This window comes from Chrysemys picta, chromosome 7 (assembly GCF_011386835.1).
Source record: "Chrysemys picta bellii isolate R12L10 chromosome 7, ASM1138683v2, whole genome shotgun sequence".
In the NCBI taxonomy this organism is placed as follows: Eukaryota; Metazoa; Chordata; order Testudines; family Emydidae; genus Chrysemys; species Chrysemys picta.
Genome location: NC_088797.1, coordinates 98445201 through 98466308, shown reverse-complemented (window position 1 = coordinate 98466308; position 21108 = coordinate 98445201). Strand labels below are relative to the sequence as shown.

The 21108-nt window shown below is 39.0% G+C and overlaps 1 protein-coding gene across 19 annotated transcripts in view; it reads left to right on the top strand.

Annotated features, from left to right (window-relative positions):
- The window catches only part of BLNK (B cell linker), a 139303-nt gene extending 121205 nt beyond the window's left edge, over positions 1-18098 (top strand). For 15 of the 19 annotated variants that reach the window (XM_024101223.3, XM_065552101.1, XM_024101216.3 and 12 more), the window contains 10 exons: positions 2116-2149; positions 3124-3196; positions 3818-3848; positions 5434-5476; positions 6075-6153; positions 6451-6482; positions 7299-7378; positions 13492-13575; positions 14639-14794; positions 16482-18098. In XM_024101223.3, the coding sequence (XP_023956991.2) occupies positions 2116-2149; positions 3124-3196; positions 3818-3848; positions 5434-5476; positions 6075-6153; positions 6451-6482; positions 7299-7378; positions 13492-13575; positions 14639-14794; positions 16482-16601 (732 nt within the window). In that variant the 3' untranslated portion in view covers positions 16602-18098. The remainder of the gene's footprint in view (positions 1-2115; positions 2150-3123; positions 3197-3817; positions 3849-5433; positions 5477-6074; positions 6154-6450; positions 6483-7298; positions 7379-13491; positions 13576-14638; positions 14795-16481) is intronic. The other 4 variants (XM_065552110.1, XM_065552111.1, XM_042856794.2 and 1 more) reach the window with 1 other exon arrangement.
- The last annotated feature ends 3010 nt before the right edge of the window (positions 18099-21108 follow it).

Here is a 21108-nt window from a genome sequence, read left to right as displayed (position 1 = left end):
TAATGCTTTCTGAAAATCAGGCCTCTTTCGAGGTGCTCACTTTATATTATTATAAAAACGATAAAAATCTACAAGTTGAACATGAAGGGGCATATGAATGTTTAGTATATCTGGCATGTAAATACCTTGCATCACCAGCTACAACAGTGCCATGTGAATGCCAGTTCTCACTTTCAGATGACAGTGTAATTAAGAAGCGGGCAGCATTATTTCCCATATGTAAACAAACTTGGTTTGCCTTAGCAATTGGCTACAGAAGAAGTAGGACTGAATGGACTTGTAGGCCCTAAAGTTTTACATTGTTTTGTTTTTGAGTGCAGTTATGTGGAGAAAAAATCTATTTATAAATTGCACTTTCATGATAAAGAGATTGCACTTCAGTACTTATATGAGGTGAATGGAAAAATACTATTTCTTTTACTTTTTTTTACAGTGCAAATATTTGTAATAAATATAAAATGAGCACTGAACACTTTGTATTCTGTTTCAGAGGGGTAGCCGTGTTAGTCTGTATCAGCAAAAACAACAAGGAGTCCTTGTGGCACCTTAGAGACTAGCAAATTTATTTGGGCATAAGCTTTCATGGGCTATAATCCACTTCATCAGATGCATCGATCTGATGAAGTGAGTTATAGCCCATGAAAGCTTATGCCCAAATAACTTTGTTAGTCTCTAAGGTGCCACAAGGACTCCTTGTTGTTTTTGTATTCTGTGTTGTAATTGAAATAAATATATTTGAAAATTTAGAAAAAACATCCAAAAATATTTATAATATATTTAAATTGGTATTCTGTTATTTAACAGTGTGATTAAAACTGCAATTAATCACAACTTTTTTAAATCTTACAATTAATTGTGATTCTTTTTTAATCATTTGACAGACCTATAAATAATTAAGTTATATTTAATAACAAGACAATTAATTAGGAGCTAAATAAGTTTTAAAAAAATTAAAAGTTAAAACAATAGTCAAAACAAAGTACTTTTATTTCCATTTTGAATCTTTATAAAATGTTGGTCAAATTTATCAAAATCAACAAATTCCCATTAAACTTCTTGATTTTGAAGAAACAGCATTTTATGATGGAGGAAAAGTGTTCCACTGAAAATTTTTCAGCCAGCTGTAGGTTTTATATTATCATTTCTGAGGCACAGAATCAGTAGCAGAGGTGGGAACTGAACAGATCTGACTCCTCAGAATCTACTCTAATCATTATGCCAAACACACATAATGACTCTTATGATAGCAAAAGCCATAACTAAAATTAAGTTGGGACCTTGATTATAACCCTAATTTCTCATATGCTCACATCTGAGAGACATTCTTCTTTGGGGTTTAACCTTTTCATGCTTGATGATGATTTTTTTGGAAAAGTATGAACATGATCCTGTCAGCATTTCTGAGTTATTAAAAAATAAAAAAAACATAACTTTCATGCATGGCACATCTTGGAGTTGGTTGCTCGCAAGAGTTGCTGTGGAGGAGGGAACTAAGTGTACAAGACCTCTAAAAGTCACCTCTGTTTACAAGAAGATTAAATGAATCTCCTTCCCACTGCCAAAGTCCTCAACTGTGTTTTGGGAGACAGAAACCCAATACATTTCCTTGTTGTCAAGTGCCCCAATGGTTCTCCAGATATCAAAGCCTCTGACTGCTTCTAAAATGTAGTGTTTTCAATGAAAAAAATAACTATAGCATACAGAAAATCTGGGGACAGAATAAAAAACACAGTTGATGCTCTACTGATTGTATTAGTGAATTTTTTATTCCCTGGTCTGGCATGCTATGTGAACCAGGAGATCTTACTGCTGAATTTAGCTCCAGTTTACTATGGAGTATTTGGAGCCTGAGGTTCAGTAACATCTACCATGCTGGGGTGTTAAGAGTTAAGGTATTGTTTGTTAAGTGATTTAAAATAGCTGGATGACATGTACTAGAGAGGCTTAATATAATATACACTCCATACAAACATTTTAGACATTGGTGCAATTCTATATGATCCATACCAGAACATCTTAATCCCTTCCCCATAGATTCTGCTTACATATTCATCATTTTTTACAATTGTTGCATTGTAAGTGTGAGCTGACAAATACTGTGTATTTCAATTTCAGGAGCACGATAAGAATGAAGAACATAATGATGAAAGTAAGTATTTTGCACTGAAGACATGGTGATTGCTAGAAAGATTTCTGGTCAATATATTATTGACAACCTCAAATGCAGTAGTATGTTCCTTTAAGTTTAAACTGCAACCATCAGTGTTAAGAAAGGGAGTTTAATGAACAGCTTAGTCAGTGTAAAGGCTTGAGTTGTTGTTTTTGCACTCAGTGTAGACCAGGAGTTCTCAACCTTTGTGTGTGTCCCGTCCCCCCTGCCGCCGCCCAACATGCTATAAAAGGTCCATAACCCACCTGTGCCACGATAACTGGTTTTCTGCATATAAAAACCAGAGCTGGCATTAAGGGGTAGCAAGCAGGGCAATTGCCTGGGACTTCATGCCACAGGGGCCCCCGCAAAGCTACACTGATCAAGTTTTGGCGAGGCTCAGGGCTCCGGGCTTCAGCCTCATGCGGGGGGGCTTTGGCTTTCTGCTCTGGGGCCCAGCGAGTCTAATGCTGGCCCTGCTTTGCAGACCCTCTGAAACCTGCTCACGGCCCCCTAGGGACTCTAGGGGTCCCCCATGGCCCCTGGTTAAGAACCACTGGTGTAGACTATATACAGAGATGCTCTGTACTGGTAGAAGTAGGGCTTTCACCAATGGCTTTTACCCTGGAGAGTTACAGAAATAAGTCATACTGTACTGCATTGCATTAGCAGTTTGCACTGATGTAGTTACACCAATGCAAGTTTCCCAAATATAGAAAGCTCTTAATCATGAATTCCCCTCAGTGTCCCCTTACCACAGTCCTTGATGGCAGCAATGTAGTGGAAGCACTCGCCCCACCAAGAAGGAGCTGACGGAGTATCTCTCCACTCAGAGTATGAAAATAGAGTGATGCATAATCTTTTCTGCAGGAACTACAAGTGCCACCTAAGCACATTTCAGTATGATTATTAAAAAAAAACAATGCTCAGATATGTTAAATATTATATACTAAATATGTTGTGTGGGCATTTAGATCACAGCAGCAGTGGAGCTCAGGAATCCAAATTTCCCTCTGTTGCAATTCCATCACCATTACCAAGGGCAATGTGAGTAACAAAATATCACTGCTTCTCTTTCATTGTTAATTGCTAGATTTATTAATAACTAAATCCTGCTCTTACTGGAGGCAGCCATCGAAGCAAGAATTGTCTGTTCATGAACCATGAGTCCAGAGCAAGAGGCATCCTGCCCTGGCAAGAACAAGGTGGGATTGCTATTTGCAGGCCACTCTACTATTTCTCCAGGCCGGGCCGGTTTGCATGCTGGAATTGTTTCCAATTACTATATGCTGCTGCTGACAGAAAACTTGCTGGCCTGCTTGAGACAATCAAATGCTGCAGTGATGAGATTTTCAGCAATACCTGTGCATGTATAAAGCCATGCTCCTTTTCTTACAAACCACCCTCCTACTAGCCATGACCTGGTTCTTTGAAAGACATATCTTTCTCACACACCTTGGTATGGTTCCCACCACTATCTTTGAAACCTATATTAAATGCAACACAGCCTCTCCCCTTTTTTCTCTATTACATCAGCCCAAGGAAGGGCAGGATTCAATCCAAAATCCCACCTCTGCCAATAATATTATGAGTAACAGTTAACTATATGCTTGATTGTTCAATGCACTGCATGTCTTTTAAATAATCACTTACTTTTTCAATCCTCAGAAAGAAGACACCTAATCCAGTAAAACCACCAGTAAGTGGACTTTGTTTTTTTATAATGATACTGTATAGTATCCCACCTGTGATTCTTAATATGCTTGTAAAACTGAACTTGGTCATAAATACAGTTTCCTTAATGGGAAGTAAGGAAAGAATTAAGGGTATTTTTGCCCCTTGATTAATTAACATTAATAGAAGTTACATACAGAATTGGAGAGAGGAAGATATACTCCAGAGTCTGTTAGCACAAGAATGGCAGAAAATCCTCTGGCCTGCCACAGAGATTATTCTAACCATTGAAAAATGTTTTGGGGCCATCATGAAGGCTTTAATATATAAAATGTGTGGCGGCAAGAAGGGTGGAAATCATTCATAATAGCATATATGCAATTAAAGGGAGTCACAAGGACTTGGCTATGGAATGTATATTAACTCAGCAGCAAAGGGAAAAACACATGGGCATTGCTGGAAACTAATTTAGATTAAACACACCTGGGGTAGTCTTTTTCCTCCAGAGAGTTATCAGCATATTAATTCTCTTTCCTAGGAGATAGTGGTAGAATCCACATTAATGGGATTCAAGAAAACAAATGAGAATTATTTGGAACCATGTTCTGCCCTCAGATTGTGTCCAAAAATTCCCACTGATGTGTATAGGAGTCTCCCCTAGGGAATGAGAATCAAATATCAACCTAGAACAAGAGTCATATCTCAAGGTAAAAATGGGCTTTTACCTTGGTCTCTCTTGCTCACATAAACAGGATCGGAGTCTTTCCAAATTTATGTTGCAAAATCTATTTGATCATATTTACACAATCATCCATCTGAATTCCTTGTATGAGAAGGTAATGCCCTCATCTCCCCAACCACAACATCCCTGTCAATTTCAAGTATAAATAACGAGTGGAAAAAAATTTTCTTCAAAGTAAACACACACACCCTTTTGCCAACATGTCATATTGCTTTGCATGACCATTTACTGTTGCAATGTTGCATTAACTGGAATACTGTTAACTTAATCATATTTTAAACAAGTTCCTATACCTGCCAAAAACTTGGATTATTAAAACTGGGGAAAAAATTAAAAACAAGTTCATTTCCAACTCTTTTTATTCTGCACTTATTTCTTGTATTTCTTCCAGCTTGGACAGTGAACGTTGCAAAATTTAGCTTGCAAATATTACACAGGAGCATTGGTTTAAAAATGTGAACACTATTTTTATAATAAAAATATGTTATGGAAACATTTTTATAGGGCTTAAGCTTTTGGAAAACCCTCTTAACAAAAATCTAAATTTTGATCCAAATTTAAGTGGATAGCATCCTTTTAATGTGGTAGAGAACTAAGTCTACATTGTGTAGCATGTTTAAGATGCAAACAGAAAACCAATAACCTCTTAATCTAACTTTTGTATGCTATTATTTTATAATGATTGTTTAGGGGTTCGTGCATCTTTTGAGCTGTATAATATACATGTAATTGTTCTCCACTACAGGTATTGGGGAGTTTTGTATAATACTGAAACAAAGATCCTCTATAGCAATGTCTATTTTACAAAATATTAACTGGATGTCATTTAAGTATACAAATGTTTTGATTGACATTTGTTTTATTGTAGAAACCAAGTTTACCACACAAAGAGAATTTAAGTGTTACTGAAGGTAAATTATTTCTGTTACACTGAAAAAAGTTCACGTTCACAAGAATTGAACTTTTGCTTCTTAGTGATTTAGAACATGAATCAGCCCCCGTTACTTGCACTGAGTAGCATTTTTCTCTGCAAACAGTCCCATTGAAATCAGTGGGGCTCTAGGCAGAGTAATAGACTACTCAAAGGGTAAAATTCACACCACAAGAGAGCCATTTGGAGGACGTAAGTGGGCCCCCGGGGCAGAGGAGAATGCCACCGAAAGTGAGTAAGGGTGGAAGAATCTGGCCCTCCTTGTTTCAGTTTTTCATTTGCTATTGTTATTAGTTAAACGTTCTGTGCTTTAATTCACTAGCATTAAGGGGCAATATCACACCACTCATTTGTAAATAGTCCCCATTTAAATCAATAGGGAGCACTGCCTGAAAAATCTGTGGTACAATATGGCCCAGTGTGCGTGAGCATTTCACTTAGTGTGTGAGTTAGGGAAAAGGCACAGTAAAAATCATGTTTATTCTACAAATTAAAAAATGAATTAAAGCTGTTATCTCCCATTTGGAGTGATTATTTTTAAAGCTAATCCTGCATTTACAATTTTTTCCATATTACAGAGAAACCTACAGCCGCTGAACGGCGACGAGGTCCCAACCAAGAGCTCCCACTTCCACCCCTACCAACAACAGCCCAAAAGTAAAAGCTAGTTTCATTTCCTTTCTTATAGCTATAGACACAAGACTCACTACTAAGTTTGAACAAAATTATGTGAGAGATTCAGAGGGAAGCATTCTTCTCTCTGCAGCTTTTACTTCTCTTTTAAAGTTCTATTTCTTGAGACTTTTACTTCAGTCCTCAACCTCATGAGGGAACATGTACATCACCACACACACTCTGTTATTGCTTTCTTCCATACACATGCACAGTTATTCAAACATAGGTGTTAGGTAGACATCCTCAGACCTTTCGGTAATCTCTAAATATTTATTTCAGGCCATTACTTCAAAAGCCACCAGCCCTACCAAGTAAGCACAATTTATCTTTTATAGTAAGTCTGGGTTTATTTCAGTTGCCACATATATATTCATTGGATTCTGAATATGTTAGTCTCTGTAACACATACAAGAATGAGATTAAAATACCCAGCTGGTTGTATGGTATTAGCTTAATTAGTACAATTAAGCAAGACCAGTGGAACTTACTGGGAAAGTCAATGGGAGTTGGGCTCTTAATTCCCCTTTGTACCTCTGAAAGTCAAAACCTAAGCCAGTTTGGGCCGAATTCTATAAAATTCCATCTGGCTTCCACACCACACAAGACCCCAAATATAACATTTTTCTGGGCTGGTTCAGTCTGCAACTTGGAAGCCAGATGACGTTTTTATTGAATCCAGCCCATTTGTTCTTGCACTACAGAAAAAAATGGAATACTTTCATTATGACTAATGCTTAAGTTCTGCTGTAAATAATACTTTTAAGAGGCAGTTGGAAATATTTCAATTTACAGTTTCAGATTCAGGGCAAGTTTTCTTATATGCAGTTCACTATTTTTACACAGATAGAAATGTAAATTAGATCAAATGATAATATATACCAGAAAGATTTCAGCATTTCCATTATATGATTATAAATTATCCAGAGAATTTTAATAGGCCGCAGAATTTACTTTTATGAAGATATTGGTCACTCTCTTAAAGTAGGATGGATTGTTCTCCTTATTCCTTTAGCCGACAGAGTTGTGACAATCTACTGAATTATTGTTTCCTCCTACCTCTGCCCCCAACAAAATAATAGGAATAGTTACGTTGGACACTTACACATGTCACACCTTGTTCTTCCCAGAATCGCTAGATACTGCAAACCGCACAATGGGCACTCTTCCACGCAGCAGTATTTCAGCTAGTTTGGATACTACAGACCAGGTATGAAATTAGCTAAGGGTTAAAAGATACACATGAGAAAGCATGTGCCATCAGGCTCTGTTGTAAGAGGAGTCTTACAGAGAGACCCCTGGCTCTCTGATCCTACGCTTCTTCACACCACCTACTCTCCAAGAAAGCATAATCCTGTGCTTGTGGTCCATTTCCTTCCTTATGATAACAACTTTCGCCCTATCTACAGTGAAATCTTTTGTCAGGGTATAAGTCATCTAGTTGCCCAGTTCTAGCCCAAAATAGGTGGAACACACAGGGTGTTAAAGCCATGCTAAACTGTAGAATTATGATTAGATATAGTTATACAAAACATAGGCAGGAAAAGTTTTCTTGCGCAATGTAAACAGGAACTGAAAAGCAGCTTAGTCAAACTTCTGTTTCAGGTCTTCACTTTACTCGCTATGGGATTGTTTGATGCAAACAGAAAATGCCTTATTGGTATATTTAGCCCAGTCCTGAATGCAGATAGATATAGAGTGCACTTAATTGCCCTTTTCCTTTTTGTATTTCATAGCTGAACTCAACTGCTCACTAGCCTTTCTGAAAGTATGTATCCACATGTTTAGTCCAAAGCCGTGCAAACTGTCTGCAGTTGTTGTCAGTGGATAAATAATGAGAGATCCAAGAATACACTAGTAGGAACACGCACACACTTGTGAACCATGCTAGGTAGAGATACTCCAACCTTGTTGGAGCATGAGTCTGCCAGAGATAGTACAGCACAGGAAATGCACAAGACAGAGTCATATTTAAAAACATTGCCCTGTTTAATGCAGTTTGGTTCATCAGCAGAGATAGAATCTAAGAGACTAAGTGAGAGGCCACTGGTTGCTCACACCCTCCTCTGTGAAAACTACGATCCTTCCACCTGACAAATAATCTTAGTCCCTCCCTATCAGCCTTGCGCCCTGCTGCTCCCTAAAACAGTTTTCCTTTCACTATAAACCCCTTTTGGAATTAGTGCCAAGTTATCTTTGTGAATAACTGGAAAACTTTTTCTATCTTGTATTTCAACATAACGGGTTTGAAAAAAATCTAAGAAAATATGGCTACTTTTATTTCAATATGTCCCCTTTGGTCTCCCAAAGATGGCATAAGACAAAATGCAGGAATCCGTCCTGTCTAGTAATCACAAACGAAGTAGAAATAATTCTGTTGAACAAAAGGCTCTATTATTGCAGAACTAGTAACACTAAATGTTCTAAAGGCTGATATGACAAAGATAATACAGCAGCAAGCGGAACACAAAGAACTTGCAATTGTGGAACAATTTTAACAGTCGGTCATAGTGGATATTATGAAAAATCTTTTTTCATAAAAATAATCCAGCAGACACAAAAGCAAACAGCTTGTAACAATTGTATTTGGAGCTTTTAATATAGCAGATATGGGCAAAACCAGAAGATTGACTGACTAAAAGATCCATTTAACCAGAGAAAGTGAAAACATTGCTGATGAAATCAATGATATTTTCCCAAAAATTATAATGTACGCTGGTATTATCATTTGCTGCAGCAAACTGTACCGCATAGGTGCTCTTTGATTTGTTTGGTTCATGAAGGCAACACCTTCATTAAGTGGTTGACTTTCACTGCACAGCTGGCATGAGCTCTCTGTTCAGCTAGGTTATTCCCAACAGTTTATGTGACAGGAAGATAGAAGGTTTCAGGGAGAAGCTGTTTTTGTCTATTCTATATAGGTTCTTATACAGCGCTAATCACCACAGTATGAGTGCATTCCAGATTTGCCATTGCTACCCCTGCTCCATGACAATTAACATAACAGTTCCAGTCACTCTGTATTATGCTTGAAGCACTCTTGGACCCCTTGCACTATAAAGAGGAGAGGGGTGGGTTGTTGTTAAAACTTTCTGTGAAAGCAACAACTTTATTGTAATGCAATTAAGATGATGTATGAAAATAAAATGACATACTCCTCCCCTCAAGAAAAGGTGACATCATATGTACACTCATGGAACTCAGAAATGATGAAGGTTAAATTTAAAATGGAGACAGGGTATATTCTAGCAAATTCTATAAATATATTAATAGTCTTATGAGGAGGTTGCATGCATTGACACCTGCAGAACAGCATTTACTATACATCATTTACTATGACAATTCCAGCTATTCACAGTAATAATTGCTAACTTAGCAGCCACTTGACATACAAACTATAAACTCACAAGTCTGCATACACACCCTTAAAGGGGAAAAAAGCCCCAGACCTTTCTCCCACTTTATTTTTTTTTATGAAAATCCAATAGGAAGGAATAAAAAAACCCTCTTGGGATTGTGTGATGGGAAAGCTACAGAAAGTATAGTGAAAACATTAAGATTTGCTAAGCTTACCTGCACCTTCTCTTACTTCATTCTGAACAACTCCATATGCCTAACCATTGAATGCTTTCAGAGCCAGTGGCAATCTGGAATCCAGTAAGTCATTACAAATTTATATCCAGATTCTGTCATCCCATATTTCACTTTTGATTCTGCTCACACATACAAATACAACTGATGTCTTGCAAGTATACTTGCACTCCTGCATTAACTGCTTTTATAGGGAAATGGGAGAGGCTTTTAACACACAGGGCCCATGGTAATAGCATTTATATCAAAATGATGGATGCATTATAAGAAGTTAGATGGATTAGAACTATCATCTATAGAGAATGAAAGGCAGTCAAGAATAATGGTTACTTCCAGGGGGAGAGATAAATGACTATTTTAGACATATTTGGAGGCAGAAATTTCCAACCAACAGTTAGCACAAGCAACCCTTAAAAATAATAACTCATTATCAAAAGGAAGCTTCACTCTGGAAACTCCCTACCACAAAGAATTGAGTAACAATCTCTCCTTTTAAAAGTAAAAAAATAAAAATAATAATAAAAAAAGGATAGAGAGAATAAAGATTCACTTCCCCAAAATCTGGAGCAGTTAGGGAGAAAGTATTTTGACTGTAGTATTTAGGCCAGCCCTCTTTCTTTCTTTTCTTCCAGGGACATGTGGGGGAAGGTCAAAGATAGCAGAGAAGTGCTGAGAGTCAAGGATGTGCTGAGCTCTCTCTTTCAGCCTATGTACTAGCTCTATAACAAACTTTAGCTCACTTCAACCATACTTTGATCATAAGCTCTCACATATATGAAGAGGCCCTGTTTTATCCTGTTGTCTTTGCTGCTACACCTTAGTACCCTAATCCAGTCCTTTACAGACAGAGGCTGCCTTGAAGGTTTCAGATCTTTTCAGAGGTCCTAGTTTTAGTTTGTTTTACTTTTTACCTGGTTTTAATTAAATGATTGAAACCACTTTAATGCCAATGGTATTGACCCAACAGTGTGGGGTTCCTGAAGTCCTGGTTATTTCCCCTACTCATGACTCTTCCCTTAGGACAGTACTCCTTTGTTTAATAAAATGCATGTTTCTAGTGAAGGGTCAGCGGGTCTGGTGGACCCTTGCATCCCAGTCCATCTGTGTGTATGTTATGTACAGCATATCATCATATCATAGAATAAAATAAAGCACATTTTTAAAACATTACAATAATTCCCCTTCCTGTACAGTAAGTACAACTGTTCCCTAACTGCAAGAAAAAAAATGTAATCTCCCCTCTGAATTACAGGAAAATAAATCTGAGCAAAAATATGTGCTTCCAGATATGCAATTACGGTAATTTTTTCTAAAGCAACTGAGTGACTTAGGAGCCTAAAGGACCAAGTAATTTTGGAAAATGGAAATTAGGTGATTTTGACATTTTTATCCTTACTGTTTTTCTATACAGAAGATCCCAACTTTTAATGATAACACTCTGCCCTTATAAACTGAGGTTTCAAAACATTTCACAGATATTAATTAAATAAGCCTCACAACACTCCAAGAATTAGAAAATTATTGTACCCATTTATATCTGGAAGAACTAACGCAGAGAGGTTTAGTGACTTGCCTAAGATTATATGGCCAAGTCAATGGCAGATCCAGGGCCTGACCCCAGGAACTGGGATTCCTGTGGAAGGATCCTTTCAATAAATAATCAAAAGCTATCAGTACTCACTGGGGAGGGCGGCTTGTTCAATACACAGTCCTGCTGTGTGAGAAATGTTTGGAGGTATAAAAGCAGTCATCACTCCTAGCATCTAGGAGTATCCACTGGATGACAGAATCCAACTGGAGTGGAAGAAAAGAAATGGGGAGAGTGTAGTTTGCAGGATGCTTTTATAACCAGTTTTGAAAACACTGTCAGTTTGGAGGAGAATGTGGTATGAATAGAAGTAATGGCTGCTGCTTTGAGGAGCATGGGAAATTGATCGAGCAAAGCAGATGAGAGTGACGTTTCCACCCATACAAGCTAAAGTTACTGTTACCTCTTTTTGACTGAGCATCTAGTGAAAATATGGGTCCCTGCAGATTGTTTCAGCTGGGAGGAGAAACGGAAGTTGGAGTCTGGTACCTTTGATGCAATCTTATTTACAGAAAACATACAAAATTCTATTTCCCCAAACAGGAGACAGTATCCTCACTCGCAGCACTAAAAACTTTCTCTCTAGCCTTTCTGCAGGGTAATGCTCCCAGGTGCTTGTTCAGGCTGTCTCTGTCTCACTCTGGTTACGTCTACACTACGAGCTAGGGGCGTGATTCCCAGCTTGCATATGCATACTCTCAGAAGCTATCATCAAGCTAGCACATGTATAAATGGTAGTGGATCTGCAATAGCACGTCAAGTACAAACCTATCTGAACCCCACGGGTATGTACTTGGCTAAGCTGTGCCGCTGCTGCAGCCCGTGTTACCGCAGCTACATTACTATTTATACTTGTGCTCAGTCTCATTGAGCTAGTGAGTATATTACATGAGCTGGGATTCACACCCCTCGTTCATAGTGAGACATAGCCTTACACACACATACACACACACACACACCCATACCCAAAGACAATAACCTATGGAGCCTTCTCCCCACATGGTCAAAATGACTGGGTAGGTTCATATACCCTTGGTCTTAGCGCATGTCTACACTACAAAATTAAGTTGACCTAACTTACGTTGGCATATAGGTGCCGCACTAATTACATCACTTGTGTGTGTCTACACTTTGCTTCTTGAGTCAGCAGTGCGCATCCTCACCAGGAGCACTTGTACTGTCAGCATGAGGCATTGTCGGATAGCTTCTGAAAGCCAGTGACAGTTAATGTAAGCAATGCAGTGGCTACACTGATACTGCCTCAACCTAATTACATCAGCATTGATTCTATGCCTCTCCTGGAGGTGGTGTCAAGTTATAAAGTCAGCGTAGCAGAGCAGTTACATCAGTGGGAGTGAAAATTTAGTGTAGACACTTACATAGTTAGGTCGATGTAAGCTGCCTTGCATTGCCCTAACTCTGCAGTGTAGACCAGACATCATGTGGGGCTGCTTAGCTGTCTCACTCATCTATCTTAAATGAGGGGGTGGAGATCACTACAGTTTAAATGGGGTTTAACCCAACCCACAACGATATATTCAGAACTGAGAACAACCTTAGGTAGGGCAGAGTCACCACGTTATACATCTTGCTTGATTTGGAGGGTGTAAAAGAAACCTGGCATCCTGTGGCCAACACCCACTGCAACACACAAAAGTATATGCTAAATCAGTATGTAAATATCAGCAGAAAGTGATATTTAATTATTAATAGTGAAAATGATTCACAAGTCTCTCTCTTAGTCCCTCCTTTTTCCACTGGAACAGTTTTCTGCTATACAAATGCCAACTTCCTCCATCTCCACATGGATACCTCTCCTTAAGATCTCCTCTTAGCATTCACTGATTGGTTTCAACTTATCCTTCATTTGAACTGCATCTGTCCAGTTAAGACCGTGAGCTCTTGACAGAAGCCTGTCTTAACTATGTGTTTTCTAAAATGCTCTGCACACTTATGGTTCTCTATAATCATCATCATTTGGCAATGGATACATTACAGTATCTGTTTATATTTTATTACCCCTATCTTATAGCTGTGTAGTACATAATATCCAATGAAGAAACTATCATTATATTTTTCTGTAAGTTATAGAAGAAAACCAGGCTTTTCCACTGCATTGACAAAGGTCTCCACCTCTCTCACAGGATGCTGGTGTTCATGATAAAGCATGGTATGCAGCTTATTGTGATCGAAAAACTGCAGAAGATGCATTATACAAATCAAATAAGGTAAAGTGGGGGGTTAACATTTGCAATATGCCTCTTAAGAAAATTTTAGACATGTGGAATGGGGAATAAAACTTAGATTGTTCCCAGACAGCTTGGGCCCCACCCTGAACAGTTTAGAGTAGTGTTGGCTGAAGTGTGTCGACACGGTTTAGATTTGGTTGAAATGGTGGTCTCTAAAGTCAATTAAACTTGCACCTGTGTAACTCAGCACAGATTTTTGGCCCACTGGAGGCAATAGTATTATAGCAGCTAGAGATGCAAAAGATCTATTAACTCAGATACATCCCTTACAAGGCAAGAAACAGGACACAGATACTAAACAAGCTCCACCACTGCCCACTGTCTCATACTCAAATGCTGGTATCTGTAAAATTGGTCCTACCACTTTATTTCAAAATGATAACTTAACACCACACACACACACACACTACGGAGCCCTCTGACCTGGGCTTTACACTTTGTCTGAACTTCCTGACTGAGACTAGATCAGTCTGCACAAAGCTCTAATGCCACAGGGAGCATCACATTTAGGGCAGCACCCTATGTGCCGGCAAAGGCCCAGTCTTTCAGAGGCCTTTCTTTCCCCCAACAAACTTTTTTTTTTTTTATGGCTCCACCATGTGGGATAGAGGGACAGAATAGTGGGGTAATCTTTAGGATAGGATATCGCTGGCTAGGAAGCATTAGATAACCCCAACAGTGGTTTGTTTGCTGCTTGTGTAAAGCTGTTGAGAGCATTTCATCTGCTCAGGTTCTCTCTCCTTCCTTGCCTACCTACTGCCACTGGGGGTAGCTAATACAGTCTTCACTTCCTAATGTCCTGTGATCCCCAGGAAGCGGTTATTACCTGCTCATTTGTTCCTCTCCTTTCTCTAGCTGAGAGGGAACATGCAGCAGCAGCCATTGGGACTTGGGACAGCAGAGAATGCTACTAAATGACTCCTGTATAAGCTAATATTGGGGGGAAGCTCCCCCATTTCTCCCAGTGAATTTTGATACATCCTCAATGATAGCAACAAAATAAACTAATAAAATATTATTGCATTTCCTTTCCTTAATATAGGATGGATCTTTTCTGATAAGGAAGAGTTCTGGTCAGGATTCAAAGCAGCCGTACACACTAGTTGTGTTTTACAACAAAAAAGTGTATAATATCCCTGTACGATTTATTGAAACAACTAAACGATATGCACTGGGCAGAGAAAAAACTGGCGAGGAGGTGAGTGATTTTTCCTTTTCCAGATTTATGCCCTAATAAGTAAAAATAAAGGTTTTTTTTTTTTAATTACATTGTTAGGATGTAAATCTTCATTCACCAAGATAAAAATATACCTCATCAAATAATTGATTTATCCTTCAGACTGAAAAATCCAATGAAACAAATATAAAATAAGGTACTTTAAATCAGTGGCTTTCAACCTTTTCAGACTACCATACCCCTTTCAGGAGTCTGATTTGTCTTGTGTACCCCCCAAGTTTCACCTCACTTAAAAACTACTTGCTTACAACATCAGATGACATACAAATTCAAAAAAGTGTCACAGCACACTATTACTGAAAAAATTGCTTACTTTCTCATTTATACCATATAATTATAAAATAAATCAACTAGAACATAGGGTACTTACATTTCAGTGTATAGTATATAGAGCAGTATAAACAAGTCATTGTCTGTAGGAAATTTTAGTTTGTACTGACTTCGCTAGTGCTTTTTATGTATCCTGTTGTAAAAGTAGGCAAATATGTAGATGAGCTGATGTATTCCTTGGAAGACCTCTATGTACCCTGATTGAGAACCACTGCTTTAAATCCACCTCAGAAGGTAACTTAGGTTACTGCAAATTGGGACTTCAAAGTCACAGATTAGTTTAAAATATACAAATATATTTTATCATTTTGGACAATCATCAGGATCAGAACTTCAGTTACTAAGTGTAAATTCTCCATCCTTTCTTGAAAACCAATCTTCTAACCATCCTTCATGGAACAGCTCCCATTGAACTCAATGAGATCTTTGAAAAAGAACAGTTACATTTAAATACTTAGGGAGAAAATTAGTCAGAACTGCTCCCGCTGTCTCCCCATCACTTACCAAAAAGAGAGAGTTGATATCTTGGGTTGCATTTGCATAACTGTTAAAACTCTTCTGGAGTATAATCATAAAATCATCGAACTGGAAGGGACCTCAAGAGATCATCTAGTCCAGTCCCCTGCACTCGTGGCAGGACTGAGGGGTTCAGAGGATGGGAGGGGGATCAGGCCTGGGGCAGGGGGTTGGGGTATGGGGGGGGCAAGGGCTCCGGCTAGGAGTGCAGGCTCTGGGGTGGGGCTGGGGATGAGGGGTTTGTGGTGGAGGGTGTTCTGGGCTGGAACCGAGGGGTTCGGAGGGCAGGAAGGGGATCAGGGCTGAGGCAGGGGTTTAGGGCACCAGGGGGTGGCTAAGGAGTGCAGGATCAGGGTAGCACTTACCTCAAGTGGCTCCTGGAAGCAGCAACATGTCCCCTTTCTGGCTCCTACGCTGAGCTGCAGCCAGGCAGCTCTGCTGCGCGCTGCCCTGTCTGCAGATGCCATCCCTGCAGCTCCCATTGGCTGTGGTTCCCAACCCATGGGAGCTGCAGGGGCAGTACTTGGGGTGGGGGCAGCATGCAGAGTGGAGCCCCCTGGCTGGCCCTATTCTACTGCCTCCTTCTACTGTTAGAGGATACAAAGTACACAGTGGAAGCAACATACTTAGTCACAGGGGAAGGGAGACACACCTATTTGATAACATGATCTCAGAAGATCCTGTAGTTCAACAGATGACCATGACAGAGAGAAAGAAGATGAGGTAGCGACTCTTGTGATTTTCATTGTGTTAGCCAAGTAATCGACAAGACTTCTAACTGATTTCTGTTTTCTCAATCCAGCGCTTCACAAGTGTTGCTGAAATAATAGAGAATCATCAGCATACACCCCTGGTTTTAATCGACAGCCACAACAACACAAAAGATTCCACCAAACTGAAACATATTGTTAGAGTTTCATAATTACACTGAACTGTAAGAAGATCAAGATTTTTATATGTATTTTTCCAACTTCCCAAAGTTTCTGGATCAAGTATTTTAAACAAAAAAAAAAAAAATCAATATGTTCAAAGAACTACATCTACTACAGCTCACTGTTTTCAATAAAGCAATTCATTTGCAAGATCCAGAGCTCTTGAAAGTAGAATGACTATAACTAAGAAATGGACCACTGTATGCAACCAGACAAGGATAGTATGTTGCACCATGTTTGGGATTTCAAGATGTGAATGGATTAGCACTGCCCAGAGCTCTCCTCCGACTGTCTGATTCATGAGGTTTTTGGTTGTATTTTTAATGTGCAAATAAAATGTAACAATACTATAAAATGAATAATGTACAGTAATATTACTGCTTGATATTTACTGTTGGGGTTCTAACTGCTGTCAGAATACTTTAATATAGCTTGTGTTTATTTTAGTGTGAATATTATCTGTGCATGAACTGCTTCATACATTCTATTGTTACAACAAATATCAATGTACAGTTTGCTCATATGCCTGTATTTTTTTTCCCCATGTATATTTTTAGCTAGACAGTTTTCTCAAATGCCTGTCTGCAAATTGTTACCTGTAGGATTCAGAGCTTACTGTAGGAACACCAGATTCCTTCATTGCTAAATATTACTTAAACACTACATTCTTGGGCAATCAAGAGGGAAATTGAAGCAGGATTACTACAGTGCCATGCTGCAGGCTGGCATGTTCCAGGATCACCACCTGTACAATTCCAGCATCTGCCACTAGTAGATACAAGAGACAAGATGGGTGAGGTAATATCGTTTATTGGACCAACTTCTTTAGGTAAAAAGGTACAAGCTTCCAAGCTACACCGAGCTCTTCTTCAGGTCTCGAAAAGATAATCAGCGTCCCAGCTAGAAACAAGGTGGGACAGATTTTTTTAGTTTAAGGGATAAACAGCTGTTGCAGGAGATCCTTTAAGATGAAGTGGGCAATTAACACCTCTGCAGTCATAGGACAAAGGAGGGTTAGTGGGTTACAGATTGTTGTCATGAGTAAAATAAGTATCTCTGTTGAGTCCATGATTTTTTTAATCTAGCCAAGTTACGAGTTGAAGCTCCCAGTCATGACATCAGCTGTTTTCATCAGATACCAAGTCTAGTGGGTTCTAAATATATTTTAAGTTGTTTTTAGTCTGACATCTGAGGACACAGTAATTATCTGTTCAGATATCTTCCATATTACAATGCAATACAAAAAAAGTACTCCAGTTGACTTTAAGAATAATTAATGCATAGATAAATGTTGAATCAGTGAACAATAATTTTAGGGCTAAAAGTAAGGCTTAATTTTAAGGAAGACAAATGCAGTACTCAACCTGCTTTTAGTTCCAGAGCTCAGGGAGGATGTGGAACCATCTCACTTACTTACTCATATTAACATGCAAGAATTAGAGTACTTGATGTCTGTCTGATACTAAAATTGCAGCAGAATGACCAAATAGTGTAATTTATTCCTGCCAGTACTGTTCTTTGAAAGACATGGGAGCTCACATTCTCAAAATTCAAAAGCTGAGACAAAACTACATTCCTTTCTCTCTAAAACCACCCCTAGTAGGCAAGTTGTAAAAAAACAGAAAAACTGGATGCTGATGTCACAATAGCTCTGGAACAAACAGATACTAAAAAACTTTTTAGAGAAGTTGTTTGTTATACTTTGTGTATTGCTATTGTAACAAAGAATACACAATGGGCCAAATTCTAGGCCCACTAAGGTCACTTTGCACATCTGGAATGGCAGGAGCACAGTGCTGTTAAGATTTTAGCCCAAAGCATTTAGTTATTCTCCAGATTTTCCTAACAGGAGAAATTCTAGCCCCATACCTGTAAGCAGTTACCATCCACTCCCAAGTGTGCTAAGATTTTAATGTCTGTCTCTTTATATACATATACACACTATATACAAATTACATTAAAAGAATGTTAAAGTTACTAAGCACTCAGACATTAGGAAATGTCAACATTAGGCGGTCTGTGCAGCCTTAATTTGGCATACTTGTGCACATGCATTATGATATATTCTTTAATTACATGATCAACTACTATTTTTCCACGCAACCACCGCTTCATTCAGTACATTATAGGATGGTGTGTGCTCACTTGAGTAGCTATTCAATATTTTGTTTTCTATATATGGCCCCATACCTTATTTATTGCATAATATTCAAACCTACTCTGAAAAGAGAATTATTTCCTCATGGGCTTTTCTATGATGCTCATCACTATAGTATCTGATTGTTGTGAAAATAAATGAATACATGAGAAACATTCACAAAGTGAGCGGTGGTATCATCCCCATTTTACAGATGGGGAACAGAGACAAAGAGGTTAAGGTCAAAAGCCTCTTTATAATTTTTGGTGCCCAATGTGCAACTCCTAGGACCTTTTTAAATTTTTTATTATATAGCACTTCATATGTTCAAAGCACAGCTCCCCCAATTATAGTTCCCACTGTAAGTGCTCAGCACTTCTGTAACTCAGACTCCAGGTTATCAAGTCAGACACTCAGAAAACAGTGAACACACAATTAGTAACCACCTGTGAAATTTTGGTTTAAGTGACTTGCCCAGCATCACAGAGGAACTCTGTGACAGAGGCAGAGACAGACTCCAGTTCTCCAGGATTCTCAGCTGTCTTAACCATGAGACCATCTTTTCTCTTCTTGCAATCTTCTACCTCATTCACTACACAACTTCCAACTTCTGCAACAAATGAAACGGGTCCTACAAACAACAGCCCACTTTACTACATAACACTGATTATCCCTAGAGTACCGTACCTCTAACCAACTGAATGAAAAAGGGGTCCCGGGGTGGGGCGGAAATAGTATGTGGTCATGTAATTAAAGACTTATCATAATACATATGCATGCATGGGAGAGGAGAATTAAGGTTGCACAGGTAACATTACTTCTGGCATTTTCCATCTTTTAAGTGCTTGAATGCAAATTAGAAAAAAGAATTCTATCATGTGGCATCATATTGGCACCTACATGGAGCCACAGCACAGAACTCTAACTTTGAGTTAACAGAGTAACTGATAGCAGCAGTAGGTTGTCATCCTCAATATGGACCAGCCACTTTGCTGGTGCGTTTCCACAGATTTGTGCTGACAGCAGAGGAATGATTGAAATCTTGAGTTCAATTCCAGGTTCTGGAAGGAAGTGTGTTCTAGCAGACACAGACCATTCAGCCCGTTCCTTCCTCCTCCACCCCAAAAAAAATACATTGATCCCTTCTGCTCCTGTCCCAGTCCCATCTCTCCCCAGCCAGCCTCCTCATCCTAATCCCATTCTTCTCCAACATACTCCCTAAGTACCAATTTTCCTTCCAACACAGCTCACAGTCCCAGTATCCCCACCCATTTCCTTGTGCAGCCAGTCCCAGACTCCAGGCCTCTCATCCAACCTCAGTCTTGCTCCTCCACTTGTTCTCATTTTCCATTGTCCCCATTTCTCCTTCCCATGCTCCTTGTCCCATTCTACTCCCACAGTTGCTGTCAGCCTGGTTCTTGTCCCCACTGCAATCAAATCAGGCTATTGCTCTTTCACATTGCCTAGGCACCAGCAGAAATGCCGGGACTAGACAACGGGATGGATTACTTGATAAATTCTGCTCTTCTGTTTATTCCCTCTGAAGCATTGGGCACCGACCATTGTCTGAAGACAGGATACTGGGCTGGGTGGAATCTTCCAACTCTCAGTTCCTGTTCCTAGTACAACTGCCCACAGCAACCTGCATGGAAACTCCTGCTCAGTCCCTGGACTGCTCAACTTCAAGTATCTATGCAATGTGAACGAATAAAAGATCTTTCAAAGGCTTCAAATTTGGGTGGTTTTTCACAAGAAGAGAAAAGGGCACAAATTTGACACAAATATCGTGCCATGCCTCTGCCAAATTTCAAATCCCCGTTCCCACGTATAGAGGCACTAGAGCACAACTAAACTATTTCCCCCAAATGTTGTTCTTGGAAATGGCTGAACCATTTTTGCTGGAACTTTCAAGAACAACCTGAAGTAGAAACCCAGCATGCAAAATTTCATCCCAAACCGTTAAAAGTTTGGCAAAATAATAAGCAACTAAAGACAAGGTCTTACAACGGGAAATGTCACGCAACCTTAACAGCAGGCAGCACTACCACCTGCATCTATAATATACAATGTTAATAAAAAGATTCTGGTGTGTTCTATTTATATGATCTTTACTTTGATATTAGCAATAACCAATTCTAAAAAGTGTTTCCATATAAACCAACATTTTTTTAAAATCAATGAAATTTGGTTACTGTGGCTGCAACCCTTGCCAGTCGTTTTCAGAAAGATATTTATAAATGCATTTTATGTACCAGTGAAATACCTCTTAACAGGATCCTTCAGCTGTAACACAAAGATGCACACTGAATGCTTTAATTCTGAAGAAGCTGATATTTTCCAGACTATCAGCCACACAATAC